This window comes from Tinamus guttatus, unplaced genomic scaffold (genome assembly GCF_059628265.1).
Source record: "Tinamus guttatus ecotype Peru unplaced genomic scaffold, ASM5962826v1 Tinamus_guttatus_pri_ptg000318l, whole genome shotgun sequence".
In the NCBI taxonomy this organism is placed as follows: domain Eukaryota; kingdom Metazoa; phylum Chordata; class Aves; order Tinamiformes; family Tinamidae; genus Tinamus; species Tinamus guttatus.
The window spans coordinates 1,379,813-1,394,599 of record NW_028288852.1 but is presented as its reverse complement, the minus strand read 5'-3'; the positions used below and the strand labels follow the sequence as shown (position 1 = coordinate 1,394,599).

The 14,787-nt window shown below is 43.2% G+C and overlaps 1 protein-coding gene across 1 annotated transcript; it reads left to right on the top strand.

Moving 5' to 3' along the window:
- The first annotated feature begins 6,000 nt into the window (after window positions 1-6,000).
- LOC104566670 (trifunctional purine biosynthetic protein adenosine-3) lies at window positions 6,001-13,421 on the top strand. Its single transcript, XM_010213482.2, has 8 exons — window positions 6,001-6,266; window positions 6,625-6,777; window positions 7,898-8,101; window positions 8,385-8,516; window positions 9,140-9,270; window positions 10,520-10,661; window positions 12,360-12,475; window positions 13,191-13,421. The coding sequence occupies exons 1-8, from the start codon at window positions 6,035-6,037 to the stop codon at window positions 13,419-13,421; spliced, it is 1,341 nt and encodes a 446-aa protein (XP_010211784.2). The 5' UTR covers window positions 6,001-6,034.
- Window positions 13,422-14,787: the final 1,366 nt, after the last annotated feature.

Sequence of the window (14,787 nt, the reverse complement as noted above, 5' to 3'; positions counted from 1 at the left end):
CTGTGCCGCACACGCGTCAGGGAGGTGGGTGGCTGGCTCTGTAAGCTGGGGGCACAGCTCCCCTCGGCATCTTCACACGGACAAGTCCTGTGGACTTGCCTTCCTGCAAATAGCTAGAATATTTACTTAAGAAAAAAATATTTAAGAGCAATCCCTTCCTTTTAGAGAAACAATGCAGATACTATGCTTTTAAAAAGATTGTGAAATTACATTGAATATTAATCACAATCAGACTGGAAGGGCCTGACTCCAGCCTTTTGCTTTCCCAGGCTCACATTTCTTTGGGTTTTATTCACAGACTGACCAGACGCTTCTTAAAATTATTTTCTAAATATTTTCTTCTGGTGAATTTTTGAGCACTAATATAGTATGTGTGCAGATATCTTTGTACTTCCCTGGCAGCGTAGCTCTCTGACCAGTTGTTCTGTTGTGTCTTTGCTTGTTAATTCTGTGCTTCAGCCTTAGAGCTAAAAACTAGTACTGAATCTCACCAGTAAGAGAGCTAAAATAGCTGTAACGTAGCTCGGTTCCTGCCATTGATAGCACAGGAGTAATGACTGCTTAACTGGAATCCAGTGCACTTCATACAACTAAGAACTGGAAGCCACTAAATTCACCATCTTAAAAATGAAAATGTCCTCCTGTGAAAATGGGGTGATACTTTTTGTTCCCAGGCAGTTGCATGAACACACTTAGAATATAAAGTATGTCAACCAGCTTGCTGGTGTGTTTCCTGTTTTGTGTAACTGCAAAACAGGAACAACAGGGGCTTTCTTTCTAGTTTGCTACACTGGACTTTAGAAATGGACATTTTTAAATACTAGATTTTAAAAAATATTTCAACAGAAACTCAATTTATCTAAAAAAAAAAAAAAGAGGTGCAATTGGTTTTGTAGTACTGTCATCCAAAGTGATAAGGAGAGGCAAGCTTTAACACCACAGTTTTAAAATGTTTTAAGTGTCATAAGGTATTTTTTTTAAGAATAGCTTTTTAAGTGAGATATCTGTGATACTTTTGTTTGGAAAAGGTAATATTTGAGCTTGATTCTGCAAGGTGCTGAGAGGTTCTGATTTAGCTCTGTGTACATTTAATTTTGAATATAGATCAATACTAGTGAGGCCTGGGTATCCAGAGTAGGTATTCAAACCTTGCAAAGCAAAACCCATAGGTATTTTACCTATTTCACATGAAAGCTGCTTTTTTTTTTAATCTCTGTATCTGACTATTTGATATGATACTGATGCTCTTACACTGTCTTTGAGATATCTGAGATACTGATGCTCATACACTGTCTTTGAGATACCTAAAAATATTTGACCAGTGCTTATGGCAAACTCTGTGGTACAAATCCATGAAGTTTTGTTTCTTCAGGATAGTATCTTTAGCGTATGTGTGTGTGAGGACAGGTTCTGAGGAGCAAAAAGGTTTACTAACCTTTGAGTCCTTTAGCCTGCCTGAAATATGTGATTTTTCTGATTTGTGGCTTTTATTATTAATATGATTGTACAGTACTGCAATAATTAGAAATGATTTTATATGAGCAAAGGTACTGTACGAGTTGGAAAAAAACGATCTTGAAAAGCTTCACTGACAGCAGAATAGGCTTCTGAATGGCTAATCCCCTTAGATGAGCAGGAAGATAAATATTATTTTAAAACATACATTTGTGTATTCAGTAATCAATTGCCGTAACATTTTTAATCTTTCAGAGGCTTAACTTACAAAAGCAGCGGGGTAGACATCACAGCAGGGAATACTTTGGTTCAGAAAATTAAACCCTTAGCTGCAGCCACATCAAGATCAGGTAAGATTTGTACCTTTTATTCCTGTTTCAGTCAGTTCATTCCAAGGAGACTTACTGTTTAATCTTTATGTTGATATAAATGCTTATATTTATGTTCTCTGCATGTTTCCAGATTGCACAAGAATTTTGGGGCAGTTAAGGAAATACCCTTGATTTCTTCAAAATGCAGTTACTTAAATTTACAGAATTGCTTATCGAAATGGCTGTAAAACAGATCTCCTGAATTCCATGTGGCTTAAGGACATTAGAAAACACAGTTCAGCACACTGAGAGGATCAATACAAGCAAAAATCCTGCTGGTTACTGTTATTTGGGATTATATTTTCTTATCAGCTCATGCACGGAGTAAGCCACACAATTTTTGTGCATAAATGTTTAAAAAGCTTTAGAATATGTAGAATTCCTCAGAGGTACTTGAGATTGGCGTGGAAGATGCATCTTTTGCTTGGAAAAAACAGGGAAAGCCCTTCCTCTCTTGTTGTGGTCTCCAGTCCGTATTGCTCTAGCAAGTCCTTGTAATTCTTATGATGGATTTAGAACATCAGTTATTTATTAAACTACCATGGAATTCAGGAAATATATTACAGTAATTATTAAGCGTTCAAACACAAAGCTTTGGATTTTTAGCCTTAGGCAATAATAATAATAATAAAACAAAAAACAGATGAGAGGATTAGGCCTCCTGTGGCTCTGTGATGAGACTCTAAGTGTCAGAGAAAAGTTTCCTGGGGATAAAGCAAAGTAACTGTGACGGACTTCAAAGAGACTAGTGTTTTGGAGATCCTAGAGAAATCCATGAAAGGAGAAGTTTAGTACTCCCTTCTTTTTACATCTGGCAGGTTGCAATGCAGAGCTTGGAGGGTTTGCTGGCCTCTTTGACTTGAAAGCAGCTGGTTACAAAGATCCTATCTTGGTATCTGGAACTGATGGTGTTGGCACAAAACTCAAGGTAATCCAAAAACCTGTGTAAATGAAGATGCATGTCAGAGAAGCAGAAATGTCTAATCACTCTGATGCCTGTGTTACTAAGAGAAGAAAATTCAAAATAGTTGTGTTTAAAAATGCCTATTAGTTTTTCAAAAAGGAGAATTAAAAAAATGACATTGCCCTCCTTGAAGAGTCAGTTCAGCAAAATAAATATATGTTTAACTTTCATCTTGCAAATATCTTGTTTGAAATGATTATTAAAATTACTCATTTCAAATATTAAGGGCATAATAGGGACTCCAGTTCACTGAGGCAGAACCTCTGTCTTCAAAATGATTATTTGTGGGGAAAACATTAAATTACACCTTGTTACTGGGTTTACGCAAACTATAAGGGTTCCACTTCTGCTTGAGTCCCCGTCCACAAAGGGCCTTTTGCCCTTGCCGATGGGGAAGGCAACAGTTCCTGGATTTGAGGACGGGTGATAACAACCGGGGACGCTGCTCCGGCGGCTCCGCGAGCTGCCGCCTGCGTTGGCTGCAGCGGCCGCGCTCGCGTCCCGCGTTCTCGGAGCTCACGGGCGGCCGCGTCTCTCGCTGTGTCTCGCAGGTCGCGCAGGCGTGTAGGAAACACGACACCGTCGGGCAGGACCTGGTGGCCATGTGCGTCAATGACATCCTGGCTCAAGGAGCAGAGCCCCTCTTCTTCCTTGACTATTTTGCCTGTGGCAAACTGGACGTGGACGTGGCGCAGGGAGTCGTTGCAGGCGTAGCTGAAGCCTGCAAAAAGGCGGGATGTGCCCTCCTGGGTATGAGCGCTCTCTTTCCTTGAACACCGTGAGAGTTTGTGTGCAGCCTCCTTAGAACTACCTCTAATGTGCTTGTCTTCCTGCTCTGTTTAAAGATTCTCAGAGGAGTACAAAAGAATTTTGTGTGATTTTTGCCTTCAGGGGCACAGAGAACACAAGGCAATGCTTTACAGATGTTGCCGTTGGCTCGGGCATCTGAATATTACTTTTCCTATTCATATATTTTCATTTGGCTTTGTAAACATAACTGCCCAGAAAACTAACAATTTATGTATTCAAATCTTTGTATCTTTTGAGTAAAATTGAAAAATCATTCCCAAAGTTTTATTTTTTTCTCTGTTATCCAGAAGCAAATCCTAAAGTTTTCCCCAAGAAACAAAATTTGTATGTGTTACTGTGCGTGTGTGTCTCCCTATGTGCATCCATATTTTTTTAACTTCTTGGCTGATTTTAGGTAAGTTTAGTTCAGTTGAAACTTGCTTCTTTAGACATAAAAGGTACAGGAGTGTAAAGGAAACCAGGCTTCATTAGCAACAGTTTTAGCAAAACTATTTATCTGATGGAAAAACTACCACCATTTTGGCAAATAAAACTTTCCATCCAAGAGTAAAAATATCAGTTTTTACTCTTTAGGTACCAGTTTAAAACTGGTATCATTTTGTCCATTTTTTTTTCTTTTTTTTTTTCTTCTTGTTTAAAAATTTTCTAACAAACTCTGTTCTAAATGGGAATGTCTAATCTTGAGAGAGTTTTACTGGATTTTAACAGGAGGCAACTTCTGTTTTATCTTTTCGCTGAATGAACTGTATGTCAGCTTTATATTTGCCTTAGAGCTTTCTCTCACTTTATCAAATATAATCAAACTATTCATACTTTAACATAAGTATATTTTATTTGTTATCTTACTATGAAATTGCTTACTGAATTTTCGACATTTTATTTCCCATTGGAAAGTTTTAGAACAACAAAGGACTTTGGATGTTTAGAGATTCATTCAAAGAGAATTATTTCTCAAAGTTTTAAATGGGGTAGTAAATGTCTTTGTGTGCTAGTATAAAAAGAAGTCAGAACTCATAAATAAAGCAATCATGAATTGTTCTTCAAATTTATGGCTCTCCCAGAAAAGAATGGAGATGATGCAATAACTCCAGACCCAAGGAGGAAAGTTTTTTTTTTTTTTTTTTTTTTTTTTGTAGCCTGGAGCATTAAAATAGATTTCACTTTTGTTCCCAGCTTCATGCATTAATTCCAACATTGGACACATAGCATGCCAAGCATGCGAGTCTGTCTCTGCATAGTGTTGTCTCCTCAAAGTCTTGTTTGGGCCTGCTCCTAAATTCACCTCGTAGATTTGCAGAATAGTCAGCTCATTTGGGCATCACGACCAGTGGGGAATTAGGAGAATCTTGATGTGGCTTTGGGGCTGCCTGGGGAGGCTTCCTTGTGGGTATGAGAGGAAAGTGTGAAGATGTCTGTCTGGGAAGACTCGGGAGTGAGCGGCAAAGGCTGGTTTCATGTGGCAACCGCAGCAAGTTCCCCTCTGCAGGCTGAATGAGACGTGGCAGGTGGAACAGGGGTCCTGAGAAGTGAAGGCCACCGGCTTGTACCTGCTCAGATAAAGGCAGGGAGCCACTGCTGGCTGCACAGAGAGAGGGATAGAGCAATCTGAGCAACGTTACGGACTCCTACGCAAACTAGGAAAACTACCCTTTGAAACTACGTTCTAGACAAAACAGGTTTGTCAGGACAAAACAAAATGATGTCCTTATAGTCAAGGCGTAAGATGAGAGCTGAAACAACAGGTTCAGCTGCACGGGTAGGAAAGGCCGTCTGATTTTAGAGGAGTTCTGCCAAAACAACCTCTACACCTTAGGTGTGGAGACCTGTAGTGATAAGGATGCCCAGGTGTGGATATGAGTAGCAGGCAGCATGGTGCAAAATTTTTATGAAGACAACGGAGACTATTAACTATTTAATTTCTCCAATATTCTTGGGTGAGTCTCTTGTGTCTTGTAGGTTTCTCGTGGAGAATATTGAGCTTGGTAGAAATTTGAAAACGTAAAGCACTACGTAAATGCTTTTATTTTAAAGGCTTACCTCCTGAGCATGAAGTTTTAAGTCAGTCTTTAGGCTCAGACATTTCCTAGGACAGAAGCCATAATATTTGATCAATATCAACGTCCTTCAAAACAAAATCCTATGCGTAAAACATGGATGCATAGTAATTTGCTGGTGGTTGTCACAGAGAAGCAGGAAATGTTTTTTCCCAATTTGCTCTTGCCTGTTTGCTTGAAGGCCATGTCACCCATGTGTATGTTGAATTATTTTTAGTGTTTGCGTATCTACTTAAAAAATCCAGTCCATTAACTCTTTACAGGTATGACACTTTGAAAAATTACCTGTGCGTTAATTCCAATAGTTTTCCAACATCACTTTTCCCTGCCCCCCCCCGCTTTTTTTTTTTTGGGTTCCTACAGGAGGAGAAACTGCCGAAATGCCAGGCATGTATCCGCCGGGGGAGTACGACGTGGCCGGCTTCGCCGTCGGCGCGGTGGAGCGAGGGCAGATGCTGCCCCAGCTGGACAGAATCGCCGACGGGGATGCGGTTATCGGGGTAGCTTCTTCCGGGGTCCACAGCAACGGGTTTAGCCTCGTCAGGAAGATTGTGGAAAAGTCATCGTTGGATTTCTCCTCCCTGGTCGGCGTCGCTGGTGATCAGACATTAGGTAGCCCTTCTGATGCAGCTTCTTCCCTTGAACTGCTGAGCGGGTGAACGACACACGTGTTTTGTCTGTGACTTGGCTTTTGCAAGTTTTCTAAGGCACTAACAAGCTATTCTGTTCTTGAACATGCTCCATCTTCCTTCTTCCAATGAATCAAATATGCCAGAAGGAAATCGGGGAGGGAAAAAATAAATGGCTAATTTTAAGCTGCAGAGAGGTAGAACATTGTCTTTTTCCTCTGTAATACAATGTTTGCCCATTACTATCCAGTAAATTATTATTTTGAAATTTCGATTTGATATTAACATTTTTTTTCTAGGCTGTAACTGGCCTTTTCTTTTTTTATCCTCTTTCATTATAGGAGAACTCTTGCTAACCCCAACAAGGATCTACAGTAAGACTCTGCTGCCCATCCTTCGCTCGGGCCATGTGAAAGCCTATGCCCACATCACTGGAGGGGGCTTGCTAGAGAACATCCCCAGAGTCCTGCCAGAGTCCCTGGGTGTCGTTTTAGGTGAGATCCAGAAAGGGCCACTCTACAAACACCCCCGTGCTAACAGGGGTGGATACAGAAGCCTGTGCACATGGGGCCACGTTAACTGACTTCCACTGTAAGAGCTGGACTTGTCTGTCTGGAAGTCAGTGTGCTTTCCACTGCAATTCTCCTCATGCCTGAATCAGATCCAGCTGAAGCATTTCACAATCACTTCCTCTGTCAGTTTTTTTTGGGTTGGATTTGTCAGGAAACTGTATCTGTACTTTCAAAATTAAGACAAGGGGAAACGGTACCATTTGCAATAACCTGCAAGCTTATTGCCATTTAAATCACACTCACCAAGTCTTTGGCTGGCATTCAGATACAGTTAACAGCCCACAAGTTATGAGGCTATCAAGGTATTTTGCATACTTTAATTAATCCTCACCACAACCTCATCAGGTAGTTTAGAAATAGTATATACTTTCTCAAGAAAGGTAAGTATGGAAGTTAAGTGACCTACTATAGTCTTTACGGTGTTCACTGTGTTGTAGAATAAAATAAGGGAATTTCTATCAAGTCCTGTGCTTCAAATAGTAAATCATATTTCCAGCTGTCAATTAGACAGGGGTCCACAAGTATCCACAGTGGATACTCGTATGTAAAATAGAGACCAGAAGAAAGAAATTACCGTATTTGGGGTTCCACTACACTGTTTTGTCCTGAAGCATTTCTCATGCTGCTTTCAGCCTTCCTTACCTTGCTAGAATTGAGAGAAATGCTCTGTACTGAGAGAGTTAAGGCTGTCTTTTTATACAATAGCTTCTCTACAGACAAAATTTCCAATTTCATAAAGAGGATTTTTAAAAGGCAGCTTCAGGGCCCTTTTAGAATTGCTCCTTAACAGAGTGAAGTGGAGCCATATGATTCATTTCTTCCATGAGCCTTTCTACTCCCAAGTCTTGCTTAGTAGGGAGGGAAAAGACATCCTGTTCTCATGCATGGAAGCAGGCGTAGCTGAAACTCATGTTGCTGTGGGACTGACAGTGTGTGTTTGCATCCAGGTCTTTTCTCTCGACACTCTTGTAATTTTAGTATTTGTAGTGATAGTGATAGGTAGTGATTTTCACTCTTTCTTTGTATTTTGAATTTTCCTCAGATGCTCTTAACTGGAAGATCCCTGAAATCTTTAGCTGGCTCCATAAAGAAGGGAACCTCTCTGAGGAAGAGATGGCTCGGACGTTCAATTGTGGGATTGGCGCAGTCCTGGTGGTGCAGAAGGAGCTGGCTCAGCAGGTCCTCCAGGACATACAGAGACATGAGGCAGCCTGGTTGACTGGGAAAGTTGTCTCCCTACAAAAAGGTTACTAGATTTTTATTTTCTTTGAAATATAAAGCTAAATTTCCTGTCTGGTGAGTCTCCAGCAATTGGCACCTCTGTGGCTTTTGTGCATACAGTATTAAAATGGCAGTCCTGGAGACTGCTGGCTTAGTCTATAGAATATGTCAGGTGTCACCTGACTGCAAGTAAATAACAAGGAGTAAGGCAGTGCCACCTGCTTGTCTTTTCCTGAGTACTTCTCCATCCTCTCTATTTCTCCCTTTATTTAAATGTGTTTTTGCTTTTTCCCATCTTGTGCATTCAGGCTCTGCCAGTGTTAAGGTCCATAATCTGCTCCAAGCCTTGCAAGCAAACAGGTCACTGACGGTGCAGAGCCAAATCCAAAGCAAAATCCAAGCAAACAAAGTGAAGGTTGCTGTCCTCATCTCTGGAACAGGTGAGAGTTTATGTTCATCACTGCAGTGTACGACACAGCCTAGGGAACATGGGTCTTCAACTCAGAATCAAAATCCCTTGAAGGCCTTGCAAGTCTCCACGAAGAGTTTGATGAACTTTCTAGAGGCTTTTCGTGCTCAGTAACAGCAGTAACAGGCAGAGACAGTTTTTCCCTTGGGTTAATTTCAATCAGAAACGGAATGATCTTTACCCTGTGCTGCAAATTGATTATGAGTTGTATCTGTGTTCATTTTAAGTACTGTTTTCTGCATGTCTCTGAGTTCAAGCAACCACTGTGTTGGCTTAGAGCAGAATTGTCTTGCTAACGGATCAGAATTTCCTCTTGCCATGCAGGCACTCTCAGAAGTTCTCACAGTTTCACTTGTAAGATGGAGCCCATGACTTCTATTCCAGAAACTGCAGTTTACAAATGTAATTGCTAGTGAAAGGCTTGTAGTCTCCGGGTATCAAATTTACTTTTCAGAAAGTTCAATGAAAAAAAGGATTACTGTTGTTACAGATTTTTGGGAGGGATTGGGTCTCACCTACATTGTTGCTTACTCAAAAGTTGTATTTATTTTCCAAGAATGAAATGATACTCATTACTTCCTTTTTCACTCATAGGCACAAACCTAGAAGCTCTCATAAATAGCACAAAGAAGCCCACCAGTTTTGCACAAATAGTTCTTGTTGTTTCCAATAAAGCTGGTGTGGAAGGGCTACGGAAAGCTGAAAGAGCTGGTATTCCTACAAGGGTAAGTATTGCTCACCTTTTAAAAAATTAGCCTTCATTAGCTCTGATTACAAGCACTGAGATGTCTTGAGACAGTAAGAGTTACTAGGGTAGGAGATGATTTGGAAAGAGGCCTTTTGGGTGTTTGGGGTTTCTTTTTTTCTTCTGCCCTGAGCTTTGTGTTCTTGGGCAAACACCAGCATGGAAACATTTCTTTTCCCTCAGAAATGTTACTTGCAATCCTAATGGGTTTAGGACCAGTCATTATATTAAACCAACTGCAGAACTTTTTCAGTTAGTTTAAAATTTGCCATTTAATTAAGTGTAGTGCCTATGTACTAAAGTAACGATGCATTTTGTCTGAATTTAAATTTAAAATTACATATTTTAATATACACAGTATTTCATTCGATAAATAGGATAAATTCAAGGCAAACTATATTTCCCTACTGTCATGGGGTCCAGTCTGATATTGCCCTGCCCTCTGTGTAACTGTTTGCACGTCAGACATGAAATGCTACTGTTCTGACTTAGGATCATTTTACACTTGCTTTTCAGGTATAACTAAAAATTTTGTGGAAGATTTGGCCTTTGAAATATCCATAGCAGAGTAGTTCATGGGAGAGTTCAGCCCAGTGTTGAGCCAGGCTGTATTTCCAGTGCCCTCTGCTATGTTTCTTGCTAGCTCCAGTTTTCCAAAACTATTTTGTGGTATTTAAGTGTCGCCAACGTGGTAAATCTTGTAGAGATAAACAGGTACTTTTATTTAAAGACTAGGCATATTTTAAATAAGTAACACTACCTTATTCCTGTTTAAAAATGGGAATGTATACTCGATGGAAAATATACAATTCCTTATATTGACTTTTTGCAGCTAAGGCTGTTTATCCTTAGGCAAGGTTCAAACGGTTTAAAACAGTCAGAAATCTTAAATTGAGTGAAATCCTTCTAAGACTTTAGCTTAAGGGCCTCTCATATTTGTAGGTTGTTCCATTGTGTCCAAATGCTTGGGCCTTAATTACGGGCCCAAACAGACAAAAGTCTTACTTATTTTGATAACTCTTTTGTGTTAATGTGAATAGAAATTGCAGGTTTGTCTGCTAGTGTATGCATTTAGGAACTGCTCGAGTTGTTCTGTATGTGCATTCCACTATAGCCACATGTGGAGATGATAAAGTTGTTTCTTGCTTATTACTCCAATGTACCAATTCATTGTTTTCTTAAAACCTTGAGATTAAATTAACCCCATCCATATTTCTTCCTTTTTGCAGGTTATTGACCATAAAGCGTATGAAAGTCGCACTGAATTTGACAAAGCAGTTGACAAAGTCCTTGAAGAATTCTCAGTTGAACTGATCTGCCTCGCTGGATTTATGCGAATACTCTCTGGTCCCTTTGTCAAAAAATGGGATGGTAAGCACAGCTGCATTAACATAGACATAAAAAAGCAATGTATTGCTCACTCTCAGAAAGAAGAAAATGGGGAATACTGTAGAATAGGAACCATATTAATTCTGTGCTTGGAGCAGCTAAACTCTTCCCATCCTGCAAGGACAGGGATGAGGAAAGGAGAGACACTAATTTGCCCTTCCCTTTAGTGGGAAGCCAAGGACAAAAGCAGCTCTTATGATCTTCCATTTATTAGAAAATACTGCAAAATAAGGCTGCGAACATTTTGACCTCTACAAACACACAGGGCAATTTGGCAAGTTGTTGCTGTATCCATAAACGCTGGTGAGCATCCAGCCACTGAGAAATCCTTCCTCTAAGAGGAAGAGCCTCGTTGGCTGCACGTGGAAGTGCAAAAGCAGGCAGGGATGTGCAGGTCCTTCCAAGAGGATCCCCAGCCCTTTACTTCACTCTCCTGGGAGCCCTGTGGAGCTGGGGGTGGCCTCTTTCCGAGGGGATTCCGCTGCCGCCTCTCTGAAGTCACAGAGTCACAGAGTGGTTGAGGCTGGAAGGGACCTCTGGAGATCATCCAGGCCAACCCCCTGCTCCAGCAGGGACACCCAGAGCACAGGGTGGCATCCAGGCATTCACGGGGTCTCAATTCTGGCCACTCTGGGTAATTTTTCCAGTTCTTTGTTGGAGGCTGTGGCACCTCAGCCTCCTTCCTGGCTGCTCTCCCCAGGGAATAGGCATGGATACTTCGGCCAGCCCTTGCTCTTACTCCTGGGTTGGCCAGCCCATTCAGTGCAGCCTTTGCTGTTCGCACTGTGACTTTTGTGTCACCCTGGGTATGTCACGGACCTTTTACCCCTGAGCCAGTTTTCCAGCTTTTCTTTATAAGCAGTGGAGCAAAACGGGTGTTCCTAGGAGGTGATTGATTTTCCACGAAAGCCGTCAAATAAAGGGAGCCAGGTGAATTTTGCTCCTGTTTTTCCTCCCTGTTGGTTCTGGAGTCCAGGAGATGTAAATGCTTGGGTTCCAGACAGCTGCTCTCCAGCCAGCCAGGGGAGAGGAGCCAGGACACCGCTGCATGAGCGACGTCTTTTGGGCAGAGTGTCTGTGCAAAAGAGGCAGGAGGATTTCCTCCGGTGCAGAAATCTTGTGCAAACAGAGCAGGAGTTCAGCTCGCTGTGGTTGGTGGCCAGGAGCGCTGTGGGACCCCGCGGCAACGCGGCGCGGGGCGCTCGGGAAGCGCCGGTGCCGCAGCGTTCCCGCGGCTCGGCCCTCCCGCTTGGCGTCTGGATGGGGCTCCGGGAATCCTGGCGGCGCTGCGGCGCCCTGGGCATGCAGAGACGGCAAGGGGGTGCCGTGCTGCGGCATGAACACTGTCAGTGCGCACTTAAATCCCACAAGGGTTTATACTGAAATTAAAAGAAGATCTAGCACGGTTAGGACTGACTTTGGTTTGGTCCAGAACTTCGAGGTTGAGTTGTCCCGAGTATCCTGAGGTCATTGAGAGGCACATGCTTTTCCTCTTAGAGGAAAGGTGCAGGTTTCTCAGGGTTATCTGGCTGAGCTGGTTGGCCTGGTTATCTGTCCACTGATTTTCACATGTGCTCACTCTCTCGTGTTAAAAAAGATCACAAATATAATTTGTTCTCTTATGACTGGCATACTTTTAACACCTTGGTAAAGGCAATGACCTCATTTATTCTTTTCTAGGAAAAATCCTGAACATCCACCCCTCTCTACTGCCTTCTTTCAAAGGAGCAAATGCCCACAAATTGGTGCTAGAAGCCGGAGTCCGAGTCACAGGCTGCACTGTACACTTTGTAGCTGTAAGTGCTTTTTTTTCTCTCTCCTTAGAGTCACTCAGTCTTAAAAATTTTCACCTCAAAGCTTGTTTGAAACACCTTATGCTGTCATGTTTCATGTATTTTCCCCTTTGTTTGTCTATAAAACGATCAGGTTCATCTTGACAATAAGGTGCTCTAGTTTGCTGCCATTGTAGAGAGAACGGGAAATGAATAGTCTAGGCAGAAGTTTAAGCATTACTGTAGTTAACTCTTGGAAAAAGAGACAAAAAGTGTATTTTTTTGAGATAGAAAAACTACATTCCTTTCTATGCAGTGTGACTCAGGGCGCTCTTGAGAAGCAGTAACAAAGCAGCAGGGCTCTGCCTTGTGAGCAGGCAAAAGGAAGGTTTACTGGCTCCTCCAGCCCAGCTCGGTGCCAAGGCTGCCTAATTCACTGCGCTGAATTAAAGCGTTGGCGTTTTGTCCAATTTCGCCTCTCATGTTCCCAGTTAGCACAAATTCTGTCGTTTCCTACAGCGGCAATGTTGGACGCGCGGGTGTTCCGCCCAGCTCCTCCTTTTTCTCGAGAACTTCCACTCCCAGCAGTTCCCTCACAGGCCTGGCCGAGGGGCAGCACCTTCCCACGAGCCCAACTTCCTCCTTCCCGGGGTCCGGGGATGGCAAACCGATCCCTGGGGCGGCTCCACTGCGTTAATCACCACGTGTCCCGTCTCACCCCTCTTTCTGGCCTTTCCAGGAGGAGGTGGATGCTGGCGCTATCATCTTCCAGGAGGCAGTGCCCGTGCAGGCTGGCGACACGGAGCAGACGCTGGCGGAGCGCGTGAAGGAGGCCGAGCACCGGGCCTTCCCCACCGCCCTGCAGCTCGTGGCCAGCGGCGCCGTGTGCGTGGGCCCAGACGGCAAGATCTGCTGGAAGCAGCCGCCCGGCCAGAGTCCCCAGGGGGGACAAGGGGCACGAAGGAATTGATCGAAACAGGTCACCTAACCTAACCCGCACCCAGCCGGCGCTTCACAAAGTGTTTTGAACATGGCATTTACCGTGTCCCGATCTTGTTCCAGTGCTTAAAGGTTCAAAGTAAAACCTAGAGGAAGCCACACGTGGGGACAGCGGCCAGGGGACCACGCTCAGTACTTTCAACTATGGCTCCTTTACTGGTTTCCTAATTATAATCACTTCCTTTGCCAACATTTCAGTTCTCAACAAACAAAACCCTTTCAGCTGGTTACAGAGAGATCTGAGCATCTCCAAGATTGATGTAGGAGCATCAGTATGACTGCCTACATTGGCTACATAAATTGTACTCTGTTGTGTGCTCTGAAGTGTTTGCAAGGATAATTAAGGGAAACAGTAAAATAGAGGTGGCAGCCATAGGCTTTCCTGTGAGACATTCTTCCCAAAGGCTGAGGAAGTTAGGTGCCTGCACTCTGGAAAAAGTATTTCCCCCTGGAATTACAGTAGTGAAAATCCCAGAAATGTAGTAATTCTGAAACACTTCTTTAAGCTCTCTGCATAGCTGAACTCATGTCAAAAAAGAAAGTTGACTTTTAATGTTTGGCATAACTGTGAAAATATTTTAACATGTTTACTAGAATTATCTCTTTGCCCTATACAAACCCGAAGCATCCAACTGAAGCTGATCACGTGTATTTTAGAAGTCCTATTTAATACAGAGAAAGCCGGTTCCGTTCGGATGGCCATATGGTATTTCTGTATACCTCAAGCTGGATTTGAAATAAAGTCTAGTCAAATTCAAACCTTTAAACATGTTCCGTACTCTTTCCTTGGAATCCCCACACCAGAGGTAAGGGGTGACGCAGGAGCCTGGGGAGCACTGTAGTGTCAGCTGCAGCGCCACAGCCGCGCGTTGCTTTGTGGGGTTGCAGGTGCACCCCTGCCCATGCAAGTCCCCTTCCTGGGGTGGGGGACCCTTATTGTTCCCATGGCAGGATGGTCCCACTTGGTGGCAGAATATTCCTGTCACCGTTTTTCACTGAGGATAAAGCTGGTGTGAATACAGACAGGGATGACCTGCTTATAACCAAATTCCAAAACTGCTTGGAACCAAATTCCACCAGCTCCTAACGGGCAAGGAATAAAAGCTAAGTCTTCAGCAGAGTGTTTCTCTTTACCAACGTCACTTCCCACGGATGAGCCTCCCCCCGGCACCCTCCAGGGCTTGAAACGCAGCACCCAGCTCCACGAGGGCAGGAGAGGGCCCAGCCGCGTCCAGCTCCGGCAGGGCTCCGGGCCCGCGCGGTGTCCCTCGTGCAAGCCAAGCCCAAACCCTGCAAACCCACCGTACAAACCGCAGGAACCCCAAATCCAGCACCCC